The following is a 22,765-nucleotide window of genomic DNA, read 5'->3' as shown; positions in this document are numbered from 1 at the left end:
GAGTGACAAGATACAAAAGAGGGCAGGGCTCCTGCAGCTTTAACTGTTGTGATGAAGAAGGAATTCACCAGGTGCTGCATGCATAGAAATAACACCTGATGAATTTCCCTTTTCAATACAACTGTTAAAGATGCAGGAGCCCTGTCCTCCATTTCATATGGTCACCCCAGTTAATCAGATCAGGAAAAAAAATTGAAATGACTGCATATAGGCAGAGTAAGCCTTATCTTTTAAAATGGTTTAAACTCAGTTTTAAATGTAGGATTTGTGGCATTTTCACAAGCGATGCCAACAATGAAACCCTATACATGTTTACTTAGAATTAAGCCCCACTGAATTCAATGAGACTTACTCCAAGGTAAAGATTGCAGTCTAGTCTGGGATACCCCACTTGTGAATGTTATGATTAAACCTAGAAAGCAGATAGATACATTTTAAAATACATGTGACTTGACATGTTAACATGGTGTTTTAAATTTGTAATTTTGCATTGCTGCTGTTTTTATCTGGTTGAGCTTTTTTATTGTATTTTATATTATGGTTTTATACTGTTGTTTTATATTATGAATTTTTTTAATTTTTGTGAACTCCGGCTATTGGGCGGTATAGAAATGTAATAAATAAAATAAAAATAAAATAAATAGCTGTTTCATTCTGTTTGATTTATGGGCAGGAATTGCAAAATCTCAAGTAAGCATTGTGTGTAGAGATGGCCTTGGGATAAAGACTTGCTCCATTGGCCCCAGAGAATAAACAGAGAATTTGGCATTGCATCATTGGACTTGTTGACCAGGCTTTTGATTATGTAGTCCAGGTATTACACCAAAGGAGGGACTCACCTGTACCAATACCAATGGTCACATGGAGCTCATGGACATTGCTGCTTGCATGATGCTTGAGTCATGTGTTGGACATTAAGAGCACAATCCTATGCATATTTAGGCAGAAATATGCTGGGACATGCTGGGAGTTGTAGGACTTTTTTCTGTCTAAATATGCATAGCATCGCACCCAAAATAAGGTGCACAGCTCACTCACATGTTTGCATTCCTTTTTCCTAATGTAATGTCTGAATTGGCTTTTGCTATCATCACTCTAATTATTAAATAAGCAGCAGGGAATTCCATTACAATGTCTAACTTCGATGTTGCTTTTGCAAGAACCTCCCCTTGGTCTTATTTGGCGTGGTCTATTCTCCATTTCACTAAAATCTGGGCTTTTGTGAGTCAAGTCAACATTATTAATGCTGAGCCTGTCACACATCCCAGAATGATACATGATCTTGGTTGATGTCAGAATTAAAAACAAAGCAAAGGGGAAGACTTAAAGTGTGATATTTGCCCAAATACCAACCCATGACCCACACTTCCACCCACTCAAGACATCAAAATGAGACACCACTCACAGGATGGTTTGTGCATAGCTCCATAAAATGATTGCTCCTCTTCTTTCCCGTGTGCCTTGATCAACAGTGACATATTCAACAATGCGGACATTTAAATTATCACCAGGCTTCAGAGTCTACATCCCACTGAGATTAATGGGGACAGGTCACACTTCTCTCAGAGCTATTGTTTAAGGCTGTCTGCAGACACAAGCAGACATGACTGCATGGGTTACTTTGGTTCACAACTGGAAAGTTATCTTTACAACCATAAGGCATTTTTTTTTGTCATTACAAAAATTAAGAAAGAAGAAGCTTGCATTCTGGAGCAGGTCAGCCCCTGGATAAGTCAGCCCAACACCAACTCCAATTTCAGACTCTGGAAGAGCCAGTGGATTTCGTGGATGCTAAATTGAATGTTAAGGTTAGTTCATAACCTTTGTAGCACTGAATGAACCCTGTACCTTGGATAGAGGGGGCATTCAGGACAAGTCTCCACTTGAAAGCTCCATTTTAAATGAAGCTTTGCTGGATAACTTTGATTGAAATGCATAATTGCAAGTCAGCAAATCATGATATAAGATACCAAGAGTTTATGGTATGTTCATTTGTCCTCCCCCAACAAACATTTGAACTGTTCAACATTTGAAACGCCTAGCTGGTCTTTCCCCCCTTCCTCAAGGAGTAGGTCACAAAGGAAAAGATTGTACATGGTTCTTCTAAAGAGTAGTCTCATAAATTGAGCCCAAGGCTGGCTGGGAACTGTCAGACCCTTGTATTGTCAGTTCTCTGATGTTAAAGACATATATTTGCCTTGATAAACAGCAAACCTAAACAGAATGATTAAACAACTCGGAGATATCATAGCAAAACTGGCCAGAAAAGGACCAATGCCAGGCAAACCAAGGCTGAGTTTACATTTCATATTTGATGGTGATGAATTTGATAAATGCACCCCGTTCTCTTGAATTTGAAAAAAAAAAAACCATTCTCTGAACAAAATGGATGGATGGAACTTTGCAAAGCCAATGAAAGCCTATCCCTATGCAGGTGTTTGCTGGCACACGCGAGGGCTTAAAATGCAGGAGATAGGGATGGGCGTGCAAGCCCCGCCTCCAATGTCCCTGGACATATGTGTTCCTCTAAAGAACTTTGCACATTTGTAAGGGCATTTGACTGAACGGGCTTACAAGATTCCTTGCAAACAGGAACACTGCCTTATCAGGGGTCTAATTCAGAAGATGTTTTGTAAGCATCTTCAGATGACCGTGGTAAATGCACATGTCTCATTTGAGGAGGTTGCACATCCAGGGGCACTGCCGCCATGCATTTTTAGCCCTCTCACTTTAGCACTTGCATAGGGCTCCTATTAGGGCCATTTCACACATTATGCAGGGGCAAGCCTGGGTTTGCCACCTCATATACACTCAACAGGGGGCTGAAGCCAATCCCAGGTCACTGATGAGTATCTGGATGATACATGGGCCTGCCAACACATGTTCATTGCATTTTATTTTTATAGGTGTACACTTAAAACATTTGAGGTATACACCTGAATATGTAATGTGTGAATAGGGCCCTAGACAACATTAAGAAAATGAAAGCAAATGAGAGATGTCTCTCGCAATGATTAAAGCCACAGAGGGGGTTGTCGCCTTAAGGGCTGGTAACAAGATACCCAAATGAAACGCAGTTGAATGTATTTAAACAGTTTAATGGAACCAAAGAACCACCCAAGTAGTTCTGTATGACCAACAAATCTTTTGCTTGTGTTTCTCAAACAACAGTGTCTCTTTTCTTTTGGGGAAAACTTACTTTGAAACTGAGCTGTTTGCGATGTGGCACTGGAGCCAACTGTGTAGAGGAAACAAAGTAAAACAAACAAATAGATCTGACCTGGCATGCCCAAGCACACCTGAAATACCTCTTTGGGTCCTGGCCCAAGTTCAAAGCCATGAAAACTTCCCTAATTCTGCCTCTGATTGCAAAAATGATGAATATGACCAGTTCTTCTAGATAATGAGATCCACAGTGTTGTGGGAAAACAGCTGAGGTTTATGAAAACTCTAAGGGCAAAATCCATGGAGAATTAACAAGCTTAAAATGCAGTTTTCTGAACAGGACTTATGCATCCTTAACTTTTAATGAATTGTACACCTAAATATTTTAAGTAGTTTTAGAGAACCTCATAAGACAATCTGGTATACTGTTTTATTTAAGGCAGCGTTTTGCATTGAGTCTTAACAGAGGAGGTTGGCAGTAGAATAATTGTTTAAAGAAATTCTAGTTGATTAATCATCTGCCATCTAATAGTAATTATTTGATATTTAAATTAACCAGCATATCACCAAACCCACAATATAGGAGATTGTTTAAACTACTGAAGTATAAGATAAGGTGACCCTATGGAAAGGAGGACAGGGCTCCTGTATCCTTAACAGTTGTATAGAAAAGGGAATTTCAGCAGGTGTCATTTGTATGCATGCAGGATCTGGTGAAATCTCCTCTTCATCACAACAGTTAAAGCTGCAGGAGCCCTGCCCTCTTGACCAGATACAAAAGAGGGCAGGGCTCATGCAGCTTTAACTGTGGTGATGAAGAAGGAATGGTCACTCTATATAAGATAACTTACAATTGAATAAACAAAAGCTGCCACTTGTTAGAAGATAAGATCATGTTCAATATTTTCTTTATCATGTCTTATGGAACACACACCAAAGTATCTTGAAAAAAATAAGGAAATGCATCCTTAACTAGCAGCCCAAATAGTTAAAATTTGACTCCACTTTAACCAACTAAACATTTAATTTATTAATTTTTCCAATTCAATGGATCCCATACACACTTACTTAGGAGTAAGTCTCATCGAAATTCCTTTTGAACATAGGATTGGGCTGTGCAGCTTGCAGTCCTAGTTATAATATGTTAGTAGAACATAGATCTTATCCGTACTAGGAATAATAAGAAATTTCATTGCTGATACATTACTAATAATGTTGAAGGCATTGCATTCAACAGTAAACATGGAGTGGGCATGATCTCGTGCACAATTAAATCCCACTGAAATCAATTGGGCTAAGTAGTCATAACTATGATCTGGAGTCTAGCATTATATCTACTTCCCTTCTTGATTTTCTTCATCTCTCCCCCCCCCCCCGCCCCCCATTTCCTGGTGATTAGAGAGCTATACATTTCAGAATACATCTTTTCCTTCTCACCTCTAGTGCTATGATGAAATGGAAGGGTCTCATACCTCTTTTGAAGGAACCCGTGAGCCTTTTCTTTTATTCCACCATGTTTCCAACATTGCAATTAAACAGGAGAGAACAATCCCAGCTGCCAGTATGCAAAATACACCTGCAAAGCTCTTTATGTCCAAAGCTCCTCCTTTATATTTGGGGTCCACAGAGGAGTACAGGTCACACTGGCCATTCTTTGGCCACCACTTATGCTTCAGTAGATCCATGTGTCCGTTCTGCTGAAGTTCTAGAATCCTTGGGGAGAAATCAGAGAGTTATACAAAATGCCATTGGCAACAATGGTAGCTTACTTTCATTGCTGTACAGCCCAAAGCCCTGACTCTCACAAGAAGAAATCCATGCCGCTGAAAAGCTCTCACATGTGTGAAAATGAATACATCCCTGAGGCCCAAATGGCTGACCAAGTGCATCTTCCCACAACTAATTCATGGGTCAGTCTCATCATGAGATATGACTTGAAACAGCCCCATTAACAGTTGATGGTACCAGCAAATTCTTAAAAGGCTGCATTTAGGATAACTGACATATGATGGACATTTCAATGGCCAGGCTGATGGTACAAACTTGAAACCATTATGCAGAAAGCAGTTGTGTGCATCCACCCTAACATTCTAGTCCTAACTATATTATGTAGATATGAGAGATCCAATTAGGTTAGGGCAATGTCCGGCTTGCAGGCCTAAACCAGCTTGTGGTGTTACTCCATCTGGTTCATGGAGGGTTGTGTACCCTTCATGGGTCCCTCCCTCTCCCTCTCCAGGTCAGGGCAAGAGAAATCCCCATGTTTTCTCCAATCAATGGCAGGGCAAGCAGCATGAAAAGAACCCCTTGTTATCTTCAATTTCTGATTCACCTGCACTCAGCTGGGACCAAGTCCCTTCCCATGTTCCTCATGCTCCAATTGGGATGTGAGCGGCATGGCAAGGATTTAAATTTTATATCCATGGAAATGACTTCCATATAACAGCCACAATCAGTTGCACTGTTATGTGCACATGTTCCATTGGAATCACTGGCATTTAAATGCATGCAATGGGTTGGATCCAGACTTAGGGCATGTCTATACCTAAGGAGAGGAGGGGGAGGATCTCACGATATGATGATTGCAAGATCCTCCCCCTCAGTCAACACACAGCGTGCAGCATCCTGGGAGGACGGAGAACGTCACACCTGCCATTTTGTTTTTGTTTTAAATTGAAGATGAACGCGTGAGCGCTCCTTTGAAAAGGTTGTTGTTGTTTTAAAAAAGATCCCGCTTTCGCCTCCCACCCCCAATGGGCACTGAGTTCCTGAAGAGCTCCGTGCCCCATGCCTGGTTCTCGGCTCCTTGTGTTTACTTGCGAGGAGCTGGGATGAAACTGGGATGGCTGCCCACACGTCCCGTAGTCTCGGGACAATCCCAGTAATCCCAGGGGAAAGGAGGGAATCATCTTTCCTTGCCCCTGGGATCCCCTGTGCGTCATGTGGACGCACAGCGATGATCCCGTGGATAAACCCTCGTCTAGACATGCACTTATTCAGGCTCAAAGTGGACCCATTGAAATAATGGTATCCCTTGAAGTGACCCTACACTGTTAATATAGCCGAAGAAATCTTGCAGGTTGCTTCACTCAACATGGCTAATGTGGAATGAAGGATGCTTGCTCCAGTAACTGGGATGTTCTGGGGGAGCACTACTGCACACAGCACATAGTTAAACTATGGAATTCACTATCACAAGACATAGTGATGGCCACCAATTTGGATGGATTTAAAAGGTGGTTAGAAAAATTCCTGGAGGAGAAGGCTATCAGCAGCTTCTAGTCCTGATGGGTATGTGCTACCTCCAGTATCAGAGGCAGTATGCCTCTGTACATCAGTTTCTGAAGAACATGGGTGGGATGGTGCTGTTGCACTTATGTCCCACAGATAACTGGTTGGCTACTGTGTGAACAGAATGCTGGACTAGATGGATCCTTGGTTTGATCCAGCATGGCTCTTCTTATGTTCTTAAGACAATGTATTTTTTTTTTGTCTTGAGTATGTGCATTTTGTTATAGGTTTATGCCCTGCAACTTTTTCTTCTTATTCACTGAGGCCTTAGCTAGACCTAAGGTTTATCTCAGGATCGTCCCAGGGTCATCCCTGTTCATGTAAATGACACACAGGGGATCCCGGGAGCAGGCAGGGATGACCCCGGGACGATCCCAGGATAAACCTTAGATCTAGTTAAGGCCTGAGTTACAGAATAATTGTTCTATTCTCTTTAGTAAATGATGCTCCATTTGCTTGTATAGTTCCTGATAACACAAGATACTGTTTTCTATAGAAGATATTTGTATAATGCTTGAAAATATTTGAACAGGTATTGATTTATTTAAATTCTTGTAATGTTTTCATACGACTTAAAATACTAAAATCCCAAAGTGTTTCATACTAAAAATACAATATAACAATAAACAAATAAGATCATAAATAAAACATTATAACCACATGACAATAAGACAGGACAGTAAAACCCCATTACAGTCATTATGTTAATTGCATGCCCACTAATGTGTTTTAAAGGATAGTTATCAAAAATATGCACAGAGATACAGATTTTATAACTAAGCTGAGGAGTTGCAGATGTGGAAAGACGTGATTAAATCCTTAATTTAGAGACTGTATATATCAAGGAAAATTATAATAGAATCAAAGTGACTAGTCTGTCTATCTGTTTTATGAGGCCAAAAGTCAGATCCGATTTAACCTCTGCAAAATCGGTGAATGTTCAGGCAATTTATTTCAGTCATTTAATAAAAGGAGGTAATTTGTGCTGAGATTTTTGAGTACAGGAGAGATCTACCACCAGGTCCTGCTGCTGCACAAATCACATTAATTTTCAAAGGGTTTTGCATGGGAGAATAATGGAGGACAGTTTGGAAGATAATATTAGTCACTGAAAGCAGAGGTGTTTAAAAAAAAAGAAAAAAAAGAAGTGACCTGAGGCCATGTCAACCTTAATTTGACAGCACCATGCTTTCTGTAATGTTTGAATGTTCCACAAGATGGCAGCCTGTATGCAGGAATGGACAATGTTCATTTTGCTCCAATGTTCAGTAAGAGTAAGTAAGCATTTCCCTACCAGACAGCAAACCGGCACGATCATCATTTCAGTATACTAATACTCAATGGAGTCTGTTGAATTCACAATGGAGTCTGGTGAATCGGCACTGGGTTTCATTCAGAACCAGACAGAAATGTAGACTTCTAACCGATTCTGATTGAAACTCGGTGGAAATTCACCACCTCATTGACATCGGGGCCACCAGCCTCCACTGCTAATACTCACTTTTCAGAACTATCAACTAAACTAGGCTTTCTCAAACTTTTGAACTATAACTTAGTGGTCTGTAGCTCATTGGTAAGAGCGATGAATGCACAGATTGTGCAAAATCCATTCTGTCTGTCAGGCGCCTTTTGCTCCATCATCCACTCATTGACAGAATCAGTTTTTTTTTTTTTGGCAGTTTCTGAATGTGTGTAAATGTGAATTTTCACAAATGCAAATTTGTGCAAATTCCACCCAAATGCACATCTTCGCACTTTAGCCCATGGGGGAAAGACACATTTTCGGGGCATTTTTTTATTTTCCCCATATTTTCCTATGACAAAATTCGTGCAAAAATCCTATAGGTTAGGAAAAAAGGTCCGCAAGTCTGGGTACCCGGTCTGGCAGGGGAAAAGCTGATCCACTCCAGAATCTGCAGGCTGGATTCAACTCCCCCTCAACTCTTTTGGTTCCATTGCTGATTTCTCTGATATCTCAGGTAACAGCACATGTTTGGGATGCAGAAGGTCTCCCATTTTCAATCCCCATCTTCTCTAAGTCGGGCTAGCAAATATTCCTGCCTGAAGCACTGGAAAGCAATACTGAAAGGAATACTGTTGACAATACTGGGCCAGATGGACTACTGGGCTAGCAGCTTCCTAGGCTCCTAAATGCATCCCCCATCCCTGTCCCAAGAGATTAGCGGTTCAGACCTTCCAAAAGTTTTGTATCATTTTGTTAAAGAACGACAACAAAAAGGTGCTTTGCTTTAGCAGTGCACACTTTTGTGCTCAGTCTAGAGATAAGGGGATCAAAGGAATAAGGAGTAGGGCAGAGATGCATCCGCTTAGGTCTCCAGAAAACAAGTGGCTTGAAAAACAACAGAGACTTGTCCCCATCATAGCTGATCAGTGCAAATGTTGAAAACATCAACTCCATGGAGCAAACGGTGAGAATTGGATGTTGGAGGGCTAGACCCAACCTTCTCCCTACTGGCACTGTCAAGATACAATACAAGAAGGCTAAAGAGGTACTCAGGTGGTCTCCGGAGCATTCTCCATGCCCAACACCCGCAGAGGTCCTGGGGGTTGTCTTGAAGTCATCTTTGCCTCAGTGTGGCTCTGAATCCATGCTGCATCAGTTAGATGACACAGCCGCAGATTCGAAGCCACAGGGGGCAAAGAGGTGAAGATGCGTGGCATGACTTTTCCAGCCAGAGCAATGGCAACCCGGGTCTTCCACCACTCTGTCCTCACTTGGAGCCACTCTGGGGGCATTCCCGGGTGGAAGGTGATCTCCTATTGGATGCCAGAAGCTGTGGGAGGGGGAAGGGGTAGGCACTGGAAAGTCCGCACTTCCTATCCTTGTTAGGACAAGTTGCCACTACTGTGCACCAGTGAGAGCACAGAGTTTAGCAGCAGACAGCCCCCCAGTTTGCACTTTGAATACTATTTGGTCTATTCAGTCAACACATCCTGAATATCTTAGATCTAAAGGTTAAGGGGGAAATGCAGTATCCTTCATGCATTGCAGTATGGGTTATTTTTCTTGAACAAGCCACCTTGAGAACCCATGATTTGTTGTTGGGTTGTGCAGAGTGGTTAACTAGCCACCCTGTGGAAAATGTCTGGAGTTCAGACAACACGGTAACTAACAATTCGACAAAGAGCCCACGGTTCAACAACAACCCATACTCAATAACTGAGTGTGGGTTAGCATGTTGTGTGAACATCCCCACGTATAACCGTAAAGGCATTCTGGCCATCAGAGACTCTCAATTTTTCTTGATAAGTGCTAGTTTCCACTATGCACCTCCATCATAACAAGACCAGCAGTAGCAGGATGGGATTACTGCTTGCCATACACCCAGGATTATAGTTAAAGCAGCTCATGACACTTTATGTGCTTTCACACTTACACATATCATTAGGCTTGGTGTGCCAATTAGTGTTTGCTGGTATTTAGATGAAAGGTGGCATGATTAGGAAAGCAAAATGCTATTGTAACAAACAGAAAAGGGAAGAAAGCAGCGATGAAGAAGTACGCTAGCTTTTCTGTTTTTAGTAATTCAGGTCATGCATTACTGAAATTCAGAGAGGCTGAAGGGCACGTTCAGACAGGGGGCACCAGCTCTTTTCACAGATGGTTCGAGGGGGTATGCAATACTGAATGCCAGTTTCTCGTACCAGGGCATGTTAACCAAAATACATTATTTCAGCTGCTTGCTTTTCCTCATTGAAAACCAAAGACGAGAGGGAGTGCTAGAAGCCAAACTCTGGAAGAATGACAAGCAAATCACTTGACTCCACACGGAAAGGGCTTTCCATTAACAAAGCATGAACCACTTGCTACAACATGGAGAAAAATGGTTTGTGTTAATAGTTCAGATTTGACTCTAGCCTATTTTACTTCCTTGTTATTTTACCCTCGTTATCATGATGTCCAAGCCTAGTGAGAGTGGGTGGCTGGGTGGGTTACAAACCACAACAACCCACACCCAGTGAGGGTAATTTTTGCTAATGAGGCAGCTCTTGACTGGCACATGTGGAGATGGGGAAAAAAAGCCACAATGCCTTATTTTCCTTCGAGGATTATGCAAACTCACTCATTGTTTACACTGGGTTGGATTCACACTAAGGCCATGGCTAGACCAGGCCTATATCCTGGGATCGTCCCGGGATCATCCCTGTGCATCCAAATGACACACAGGGGATCCTGGGAGCAGGCAGGGATGACCCCTCCATTTGCCTAGGATAATCCTTAGGTCTAGCTAAGGCCTAAGTTAGCTGCACTTAGTTCCAATTAAAATCAATGGGGCTTGAGTCACAACTAATTTTTCACATTGATTTCAATAGAACCTAAGTGCAAGTAACTTAGGTTGGATGAATGGATGGACATATCCACTGATGATAGTTTAAAAATATATATATCTCCCTGCTGGATTGGAACATATGGAGGAAAATATCTACTCCAATACAAACTGGCAGGAATTCTCACCAACAGTATTGTTTCCTTCCCCCACTCCCTGGATGTAAAGTTGCTACAAGCCAATTTCTGGGTTGGGGAAGCAATGAATCCAGTTCTTTGGCTTCTATCTCTTTGCCTTATTGAGTATGACAGCCCAGAATAAGAGAAAAAGACAGAACGATTTGAATTGCCTATTGTAGAGGATCCAAGCTAGACAAATGAACCGCCCAGACAGCTTCGGCTATTGGGCGGTATAAAAATTTAATAAAATAAATATAGGAAATATGCCCCCATGGGTATCTGATTGTATAAAAGCTGTCTGAGGGCATGTCTACACCAGCCCTATATCCCGGGATCGTCCCGGGATCGTTCCTGTGCATCCAAATGCCACACAGGGGATCCCGGGAGCAGGCAGGGACGATTCCTCCATTTTCCTGGGATAACCCTTAGGTGTAGAAAGGGCCTGAGTTGACCCAACAAGAGCAACTGTACACTGTTACCACCATATGTTCACCTTGTCTAGGTATGATCCATAGATCTCAGACAGCATAGTTCCACTTGATTCTCACTTGTTGGTGATTGCAATAGTTATTACTTGTTTCTTGGAGTTACCTGGGTTAAATAAGCTTTGGCTATTGGGCGGTATAGAAATGTAATAAATAAATAAATAAATTCTTTGTATTGTCCTTGATATGCTATAGAGGGTCATGTTTTATCCCCTAAACATTAGAGCCCTAGTGGTCCACATTCTAATCCAAGATAAGTGCTTAAAAAGATCTCTTTAAAAAATTAAACAGAGACCTAGAACTCCTTTGAAAAATGTGAACCCATATGTGCTTAGTGCTTCTGAGAGCACTCAATCATCTGGCTGTAAAGCTGGAATAATAATTCTTCCCTGCACTACAAGGCTATTGCAATTCTCAATAAATTATCATAAGCCATTCAGTTATCAGAATGACATCTACACAGGCAGAATATGTGAAATGATGTTGCCAAGCAATTAGAGTGCTGATGACAACCAAATCATTTTTCAATGGCATTGTTTTGGTGTGTGTTTGTTTTTTAATTTACAAAAATAACTAATTCTGGTTTTAATAACTACCTAACTCCTCAGGGTAATTACAAATGTCTGTACTATTCTAATTGTGGGGATATATTTGGACTTTTAATGTAAGAAATTCTACTATTTACTTCTGAGTTGCTTTTTGACCCAGGAAGGGCCCCAAGGCGACTTATAATTTAAAACTTAAAAGCAATTTACAAATTTTAAAAAGTTGCATTCTGCAAAATTAACAGGAGAAAAACAATCTTCAAAACAGAGCACAGAATGAATGCATTTAAAATTACATGAAAGCCAAGTGGAACAAAAACATTCATTAACAGCCCACCTAAACAACTAAATAAAGAAGGGCCCAGTCTAACCACCTTAAGAAGAGAGTTTCACAAATGTGGTGCCACCACAGACAAAGCTCTGTCCCATGTTCCCAACCACTTTGCCTCTCTTGTTAGTGAGACAAACAGCGGGGCCTCTGAAGCAGATCTTAAGCTGCAGGCAGGTTCATACAAAAAGAGATGGTCTTTCAGATGTTCTGCCTCCAAGCCATTTAGGACTTTATAGTTGAGGACGAGCACCTTGAATTGGGCCCAGAAACAAATTGGCAGACAGTGCAGTTCATTTAAGCTGTAATATGGTCAGCAAAGTGTGTGCCAGAAAACAACTTTGCCACCACATTTTGCACTAGCTGCAGTCTCTGAACACTCTTCAAGGGCAGCTCCACATAGAGCAATTTACAGAAATCTCAATGGGAATTGATTATGGGATGGATCTGCTTCCTCCAGGAAACAACACAACTGGCAACAAGTTGTAAGCTGGGCTACAAAAGCCACCTGACCTCAAGAAGCTAGACCTTTCCAGAAGATAATTCAGTATATTTGGCCTCTCCAGAAGATAATTCAATTATATATCTCTGCCAAAAACTTATTATGCAATTCTGCATAAATTACTATTGCTTAGGGCTTTTCTACATAAGGCTGTTAATCTGCTGCATCTACTTTTGTTTCCATCACAGAATTGAGAACCGACCACCACACAGAGAGCACTTACTTCCCTGCTTCCCTGCTACATAACCTGTAGCTAGCACTGTGGTATAGCAGAATAGCATAAATACACAAGCGGACATTGTGCTTTCTTTCACCATCAGAAGTAATACCCTATTTCCCTTGCTCCAGAAAAAAATTGTGGAAAATGCTATTTATATAAAAAAAGGCAAAACTGGATAGTCACAACATTGTCTAAGGAACCCATGAAAAACCATTAGTAGGGAAAGGCGAGCACATAACAAATGCCTTGCGTAGAAAAGCTCAAAGACTCAATAACTCATCTATAAAATGGATGTTATAGTAATTCAGGAATTTTGTGTATTTTTTCCAAGCTTCTTCATAGCCCTGATGTACTGCTGCCTTGGCACAATTTTGGGGGCACTTTTATTCTTCAGTGGATGATCCCAGGAATTGCACATTATGTAGTGAATGTGATGAAGTCATGACACCATGGAGCCAACCTGCTTTGAATAACTAATGATATCAGCTGAAGCAAAAAAAGCTCTCACATTGCTGAGACGACCAATGTGATGCTACTGTGTGACTCCATTGCCTGCCAGAAACGTCCAGCAAGACTTTTGTCCAGTTCTGGTCACACAAGTACATGTACATAAGTACATGTGACTAATTGCTGCAGAATGTGAGTGGGGCTGAGCATTTAGCTGTATGCCTGAATGTACACCCCATTGCAAGTACTACAGAGTGTAGCATCTAGATGCACACCACCAGCTACATTCTGTCATAGCAGTTGCTGGATTGGGAGCTACAGGGAGGTCTCCTCTTGCCCTAAACACCTGGCTCCATGTGAACGTTTTCATATCCAGGCCAGATTTACACCAAACAGGATATAACACTTTGAAAATGGTTTGAAAATGGTATATGGTATGTGTCAATGGGCCCCAACAGTTGTCAGTGCACTTCAATACCATTATAAAGCAGTAGCGTAGATCCTGCCGCATTAAAAAAGGAGGGTGCTTTTATTTGGGAGGAGGAAAAACACCTTTTGGCTCAGCACTAGTTGAAGAACTGAACTTTTTTCACTTGTTTTTTAAAAAGAAGATAAATACATAACATTAAACTATAATGAAGAACATGCTCATTAATATGAAATAATATATTCATTATGTTTATTGTTAGAATAAGCTTTGGAGAGCGTCTTAAAAGTAATGCTAGTGTAGATTCTTCATCTTGCTTTGTTATTCTGCTGAGTGCAACGTTTCTGAAAGTTGGGAAAGAAATAGACAATCATGATCTTCTGCATATGTTTAATATGGAAAGGGGGCACTGAAGTTATCTTCATTTATTGCCTGCCCAGAGGAGAATGAAAATGGAGATATGGATGTCCATTTGCCAATCCTATATGGTACACCAGAAGCTTCTCCCAAGAGAGTCACAACAATATTATACATTCATTAAGCCCAGTGCTGTTATAGCAAACATTGAATGAATTCATTATGTTGAGTCATGAATGTGCAAAGCCAGTGTTTCCAGGAACAAGAAGTGTTATGGATTCAGATCAGTTTTCAGGATGGTGGCTAGGGGTTCTCAAATACTCTTTCGGTTTCTATGCTATTTCTCATTCCCATCCAGGTTGACTTTTAAATGATTTGTGCTTTAGTGCAAAAGATGTCCTTCCACTGAGGTCATGCAATGGTGTTTTTTTTTAATGCAACAATTCACCCTCACCACTGCCTCCTGCCTTGTTTCATCCAACCATCACCAACTTCAAGATGCAATTCATCCAGTGGAGGATGGTGGCCCTGATTTCATTGGGCTCTGAATCCATTCTGGGTTTTAGTTGGAATCAGTCAGAACTCTAAAAGAGCTATTCAAGGTGCTGTACCCAAGCCCCCAAATTGGTTCAGCACCTTGGATAGCTCCTTTAGAGTTCTCGCTGGTTCTGACTGATACCCAGAACTGATTCACAAACCCGCTGAAATCAGAGCCACCAGCCTCTACTGGATGGATCTTTTTGCTCAGGCGTTCCCAATATGATTTTCTCCCTTTATCTTCCCATTTCCATGGTCCTTTCCTTGTCAGCAGGGTCTCTTTTTTAGATTGGAAGCCTGCTTGTAGGAGCTGCCTGCTTTGACTCATCCATTCATACTAAGTAGTTAGGATTCTTCAGTCTTTTTCCTTTACAAAATGCAGCTGCAGCTCCCCTCTCCAAATCTGGATTTGGACCACAGTGGGGGTTGGGTGAGTGGTTTAGCTTTTTCGGCACACTCTTTTGCTACTGAATATAATCCCTCCCAAAACTGCAATTTGCTGCACATAGCATTTGTGGGGGGGGGGGGTTTGGAGGGGGGGAAACACATTTAGAAAGAGGGGCAATTTTGAATGGAAAAATGGCTGAAACTTTATCCCACTGCACCCCAGGCCTTGATCTGTATTGAGAGCCCTGTGACTGCTCCTTTTGAAGAGTAAGATGGGGGATTGAAACATGCCAAAACCGCAGTTCAGACGGCATGCTAAGCCACGGTGGTTAAGCACTTTGAGCTACACATTATGGCTCCTTAATTGGTGATGATAAGTTAGGATAAGTCGTAGCACTTCTGGTTAATCAGATTTTGGTTCAGAACACTTTATAGGAGGACTTTACATCTGATTTTATCTCTTTGCTTTTTTACACAAAGAAAAAATACATGGAAAAATGAAACTGGAAGATGTGCTATTAATTAATGGGTTCTGTCTGGACATCACAACTTTCCTACAAAAGAAAAAAGAATCTATAAGTGAGGGATCCAGGATCCTTGACCTGCTTTCGAAGCAATTTGCAAAATCATTCTGTAACCACTGAGAAGCAAAGTCCAATTAGCCTCTTGATGGCTCTTAAGAGTTGTGCTGACTAGTGAACTTTTAAGATTTCTATATGTGCTATACATTTATGCTAAAGCTGCAGAAGTCATTGCAGAAATGGCAGGCCTGATCTTTCATAATATGGAAGTTGTGCTCCAAATGAACGGATAATAGGCATCATGAAACCTGCCTAAGGGATAGATTGGGCTGCTGCAAAGGATTCAGTAGTGGTTCCTGCAGAGACAGAAGCCAAAATGGCAAATGGAAAAGGGAACACTTGGGTGATCTTTTAAAAATGTCAACATAGTTTGTAAGCCCAATATGATATTTAGGTTAAAAGGTAAGGAGAGAAGGGGGGGAAATGCATTTCTTTTAATTGTGAGAATCCAGGAAGAATCATCTCAGCCTTGGAGTGATGCTTCAGGCAATGTGGGTGCTTGCTCTCACACAGCTGTTCAGGCGCCTCGTGTCAGAAAAATAAATGTAGAGAAAGAGCATCCAGCCTAATTTACTGAGACAGAGCACTGTTGTCCAGGTGGGTGGAAATTATCTGGTTCGGAGAAGTTCTACCTAGAGCCCCACAGAATGGCATACTTTACTTGATGTTATTACTGTAGGTGAGAAAATTATGGGGTTCCAGTGTCAAGAGTAGGCATGGTTGGGCATTTGCCAAAGTCCCACACCCCAGGAGGGGGCTGCTGAGAAGAGCCCCTGACATAGCTCTTCCTCTTTACCATTGCCACCTGCTTGTTCACCTGCCAGTTGTTCTAGCGGTGGTGGTGGTGAGAATGGAGGAGCAGTAAGTGCCACTGCCTATTTGCTCATTGGCTCTCTGCCTCTGAAACAAGCAACTGGTAGCAATGATGCGAAAGAGGATGAAGAGCAATAGCAGCTGATGACAATGGTAGTAAGGAGGTAGACTCACCAAAGGAGGGCCCCAGTGAGGGTGTCTTGCCCCAAGGGGCTTCAAAAGCTTATTGTACTAGGCAGGGCCCTAGTACAGTTTTTTTTTAAAGAGCTCTTGTTCCAAAGAGATAATAAACTAATCAAAATAAAAAAAGCAAGAGACGGCAGATGGATGTAACAGAAAGATGGGAGATCAAAAGGAAATAAGGCAACAGTACAGAGGGAGCTGATATGATCCCTAAATTATCTTTAAAAACAAAACAAAACAAAACTGGATTACAGAATAGTATAAAAGCTACAAATGACGACTTCTGCATAAATCCAAGGGCTGTGGTTGCAATTACTCTCTTAAGCCTGCAAACAATGACATTTACAAGGTCAAAAGGCCCTATCATATTATACTGCCTGCTTCTTAAAAATCAATTTCAATCACAGAAAATAGAAATGGGAAAAAAAGAGGGAGTAGGGAAGAAAATGCTTTTTGCAGGTAGATGTGTGTGTGTGTTCGTGTGTGTGTGCAAATGTATTATGTGGCTAGTAGGAATACAGCTCAAAGTTTATTATGTGGCTAGTAAGAGTACAGCGTAAAGTTTATGAAAGTACTTATCCATGTACTTATTTGGGAGTTATCTCAATAGCATCAATAGAGCTATTGCAGAGACAGCAATTGGAAGATTACACACTCTTAGGTAAAACTGGAGACGGAATACAAATGCTATGTTTTCATGAGCTGAAACTTCAAACTCTCTATAAATGTCCAAGAAATTCATGACAGTCCCTTGCATTCAAAAATTATGCCTATAATAATATGCATCAGCACTGTAATCTGTTGTTTTAATGACAATACTTTGGAGGCGGTAGGAAAACAAAATCAATGTTCCATCAGAAAACATTTTCATTCCTTCACCCCCTGTAAAATATCCTCCTTGTTACCAGAACTTTGCTCACATTGCTTTTGAGTGCTCAACCTATAAACATATATCATGCCAAAGGTGCAGGATAGATTAGCAACAGAATGAATAACACCAATAGAGGTTTTTGGGCTGTATCTTAGATCAAGAAAGCAATCCTTCAAGCCCTTTCAAGGCTACAGAAAGATTAAATGATGAAGCTCAGTAGGTGGCCTTCACTCTTGTCGTACTGGCATCTGCTCTCACCTTGACCCCCACTTTAGCTGCCCTGAGCCCCATTTTGGTGGAAAGGTGGGATATAAATCTAATAAGTAATAAATAAAATATTGGAAGGTAGCCTATGAAGGAAATGGAGAACTCAAGACAACCATTCACAAAACATGCTTTTACACCTTCAAAAATGGGGGATGTATAATGGCTGGTTGCTAAATACAATAAACTTGACTTAGACTTGGAAATGAAGGACATTCAGGGAAAACAAACAAACAAGCAAAAATGAAATGAAATGAAATATAAGGCACTTCTTCAACACCATCAATGATCTTGAAAGATGGTAGGGTACAGAGCTACTCATAGGATCCCAATATCTACTGTGCTGGCTGTATAATTTAAAGGTGGATTGGTAGACCATCCCTTCAGCCAATCATGACAAAAGAATTGGCCAAGGTTGAGCCTTTCATAGAACCTGAACATATGAAGCTGACACATACAGAGTCAAAGCCATTGGTCCATCCATCTCAGTATTGTAGTGGCTGTCCAGAAACTGAGGCAGAATCTTCCCCATCCATAATTCCTGAGATACATTTAACTGGAGATGAACCTGTGAGTGAGCTCCTGTTCTACCTCTCAGCTATGCAGTGCAGAGCCGGTCCTACCATTAGGCAGAGTGAGCTGGTTGTTCCTCATCATTCCCCTCTGTTAGAGGACAGAATTGTATAAACCACTCTGCTTGTCTGGGTCTGTCTAAACTGGCCTGCTACCTTGGGTGTAGTGGAAAAACCTATCGCATCACCAGCAAGATCCCAACTGCCAATCCAGTTGGCTTTTGTACATGGAATGGGGAGACCACCATCTTATCCTTTGCCTCAGGCAGTGAAATGTTTTGTGTTGGCTCTGCCCTAAGTGGTGGATTATTTGTTGCCACTACCAATGTGTTTTGTTCACTTGAGCGTGCCGGACATTTGAAGTGATTTTAAGGACATTTTCTCACAAGAGATAAATTTGAAAAGCCAGTCTCTGGTTTAACAGCACTTCCAGGACCATCAATGGTACAAGTCAGCAAATACACAGCCGATCAGTGCTGCTGACCTTACAGTTCTAAACCCAATATGGGATGCCTCATTAGGTGATTTGGTCCAACATCAAATGGAAAGAGCCACTACTTTGCAGCAAGCGGATGGTGTTGAAATCTTTACTCAGTGAATGACACTACTGCAAGTTTCAATAACAGAGAAATAGCTTTCATAAAAATTGAGTGCCATTCAATACTGATAACAATCTGTAGAAGGACCCACTGTTTCATCTGTTGATAATCAAATCCCTCTGGCAATATACTGAATGTGTGAGTTGAAGTATACTGTCAAGGCTGGGGTCATTTTTCTCCCTTGTCTTCACAAACTCTATGAAATTAATTCCTTCTGCTCTGCCTCTATCTTAATGAGCAAGGCCCAATCTACACAAAGAGGTGAAACTATTGATGGACTGCAGGTGAGGGAAAAAATATGTAACTGAATGACCCTACCCATATAAAAGAACAAGGAGAAAAAAACCTTTTATATGCACAGCTAGAACATTGAACCAAATGTACATTTGATAGCCACTATGGTAAGGTGTATCATTTTTGACTTGGACCAAGGAGTCCAAGGTTCAAATCCCTGCTCAGCTACATAATTAATTGATTGTGAAGACACTATGGGTTCAATCTTGGTTAAGGTAACGATAGTGGAGGACTAGCGAAACACCCATTGCAACTTTCCAACCAGCTTCTCTTTCAGTGTCATATTTCAGTTATTCTGTGAGCTCAAAAAACTTGCCCAGGCCTCTGAAAGACTTGCCGTACTGTATACATAAGACCAATCTGGGGGTTGCTGACCTTTTGCCGTACCTCAGGGAGGCATTGTTGTTGTTGTTTGTTTATTTATTTATTTATTGCATTTCTATACTGCCCAATAGCCGAAGCTCTCTGGGTGGTTTACAAATTTGTTGTTGTTGCCGTTGCCATCATCATCATCATCATCATCATCATCATCTCTCTTTTCTCACTCATGGCAGTTTTATAGATGGACATGATGGGCTTTGCCAAGTCATGCTGTCTTTTACTAATTCATGAATTCCCTGTCTGCTTTCTGGATGTTTGTATGGATGTATTTGGGTAGGCCCAGTTTGGTAGGTCTACCAGTCACAAAATGGCAGCAGATAGAGGCAGAATGTGGCACCATCGTCAGGCAATTACTGATATAGTTTTGTATTGATACCTAATCCCACTTTGGAAATTGTTAAATTCTTTCCCGCAGTGTTTTCCTTGCAGCAGAGAGCTCCTTAATTCCGCTTTCCTCAGGTTAAGTACAGGCATTGGCTCTAAAGGTATCATGATTCAGCTTCCACATTTCAGGCAGAACTTGCTAATTTGGGGGTTCTATCTAAGCAGAGGACTTCTTATTTTAGTTTTTCCTCCCCACTCCCTCCAAATGTATCTGAAAGTATTCTTACTCACCTCCTGTCATTTCTTCTCACCATCTCTTTTCATACCCAGTCCTCAAACTACCAGTTTCTTTCATCCCTCCCTCCTGCTGCTTTTACACTCACATCCTGCCTCCTTCTTTTATCCCCTCCTATTTTTCCCCAGTTCTGAAAAAAATATCAAAAAAATCACCTCCTTCTCTAACCAATTCCTTCTGTCACACTGGCCAATGCAGTATTTTTGGCATGACTGTGGCACAGTATGGTCAAACAAAAAGGGACTAGTCCATTTGCAGCACTGAGACCCCTCCAAAAGTGGGCTGAGTCCCACTTTGGGAAACACTGTGTTGTGGTATTTCACTTAGCTAGCTTTGCTTCCATGCCTTTCTCCTAAATTCCCCTCTTTGTTTTCTGTGTTTCTTAGCTAGCCATTCAGTTTTTCCATCCTCACCTGTGCTAAACTTTGTCCACTTGGGAACAAAAAAACATGGTGCATACAGTAACTGACACTGAGGTAATTACCCTATTGTAGATTTGTGACCAGAAGCCCAGAGGGTAGCATGTGACCATAAGTAATTGTGACCAAGTAGAAAATACAGTCCTTTGTGCTCTCTCTTCTGAAAAAGGTAAATATACCACTTCGGCTTTCTTTCTCCCTTTTTCTCCCAAACTTCTCTAAATCTATCCATTCTGCTCCTTGGGCGGCCCACCCTTTCCCTCCAAAACTCAAAGGCCCCCTTTGCTGTGCTTAGCCTCGCAAACTCTTCCCTGCCATTTTCCTAGCACCCTCCCCACTTCTTATTGGACGAACCAAGTAAGAAATCGGCCTCTGACTTTTTGCTCCAATGTACCCCAGACCCCAGGTGCCTTCCACCTTCCACATCCCGCCCTCCCCCATGAACACATTTTCTTACTGACGTTTGGGATTGCTATGAAACAGGCTTCTATTGGTGCTGAAAACTGTGGTTTCAAATTAGTTTTTTTTTTAGTGTGTTGGGGCTCAGACCACACCTTATCTTCAGTCTTTTGGACAGGTTACTTGTTCTTTGCCACTCCCCCCATGGCAGTCATTTTGTGGTGGCGCCATGGTGGTGGCAGCCATTTTCTGATATAGTAAATTCTTGTTTTGCACTGCGACTTTCCCAGTCCTTCCATAGCCAGATCTACACCAAGGAGGATATCACTATGAAAGCGGTATGAAAGCAGTATATAAGAGGCAGGAGCCACAATGCTATTTTATAGAGGTATTGAAGTGCACTGACAACTGTTGGGGCCCATTGACACATACCATATACTGCTTTCATGGTGCTATATCCTGCTTGGTGTAGCTCCTGCCTCTTATATACTGCTTTCATACTGCTTTCATGGTGCTATATCCTGCTTGGTGCAGCTCTGGCCAGTATAAATTCTTGTCCAGTCAGGAGTACAGGGGCCAGATCTGCACTAAGCAGGATATAACACTTTGAAAACATTTTGAAGACTGTCTAGGGAGTGTGTCCTGGGCCCCAACGGTTGTCACTACTGTTATAAACCATTTTAAAACAGTAGTGTAGATCCTGCCAGGCTGTTCCCAAGGAACACAAGACTGTGCGATACCAAGAGTATGCACTGCTTATGTTATACATCCAGAGAGCATGTCACCACTTTGCTGCTGACATCTGCAATTACATGGAAGTCTTCTGGAGAAAGGGCTCTGCTGAGAGTGCCCCACCATCTGGGGGCCAGTTTGCCTCAATTTTTGTATGCCCTGTAACTTGCCCCTCCCTAGATCAAGAATCACCTTCCTCATTCTCATAACCCTATAATTTAATTTCACCATCCAAAGCTCAAGGGATGATGTGTTTCTTGCAATAAGAGCTTTGCTCCCTCCCCACCCCCTTGCACAAAGATGTGATCAGCCTCCTAAACAGGTCATAGTAATATTAGTGTCTATATTTGACTTATTACACTCCACACTTGCCCCCTTCTGTTTGATTCTATCTGATTTATTTTCTTTCAGTAACACACACACACACACCAGCAACTGGAGTCACAACTAGGTTGAGATGAGGAAGAAAAAGGGTGACTATACATCGGAATGTGCCCTCACATACAAAATCAGTCAGCACTGCATTACTCTCAGTGGGAAGCACATTGTGCATTCCAATAAGGAATTTTCATTCACAACTTGTCTGCATGCAAAAGACCAATAGCAGGTATCCTTTCCCCTTCCTTCTGGGTGAGGTGGTAGTACACTTCCACCCCCAACATATATCTGGAATCAGGCTAATGGTCCACCTGGCTTAGCATTGCCTAAGTTCACTGGCAGAGATCTCCAAGCTTTGTTAGTCAATGTCATTTGAACTGGAGATGCTGGGGTTGAGACTAGGACTTTCTGCAGGCAAAAACATAGAATCATAGAATCATAGAGTAGCAGAGTTGGAAGGAGCCTACAAGGCCATCGAGTCCAACCCCCTGCTCAGTGCAG

The 22,765-nt window shown here is 41.6% G+C and overlaps 1 protein-coding gene across 1 annotated transcript in view; it reads right to left on the bottom strand.

Annotated features, from left to right (window-relative positions):
- Positions 1-22,765, bottom strand: part of GRID2 (glutamate ionotropic receptor delta type subunit 2) — a 1,050,481-nt gene that overhangs the window by 6,294 nt on the left and 1,021,422 nt on the right. Inside the window, exon 15 of the mRNA XM_063135400.1 lies at positions 4,638-4,878. Coding sequence (XP_062991470.1) covers positions 4,638-4,878 — 241 coding nt within the window. The remainder of the gene's footprint in view (positions 1-4,637; positions 4,879-22,765) is intronic.

The sequence above is a fragment of the Elgaria multicarinata genome, chromosome 10 (genome assembly GCF_023053635.1).
Source record: "Elgaria multicarinata webbii isolate HBS135686 ecotype San Diego chromosome 10, rElgMul1.1.pri, whole genome shotgun sequence".
Taxonomy (NCBI): domain Eukaryota; kingdom Metazoa; phylum Chordata; class Lepidosauria; order Squamata; family Anguidae; genus Elgaria; species Elgaria multicarinata.
Note: the sequence above shows the minus strand (reverse complement) of the source record. Positions and strands in the feature narration are given on the sequence as shown.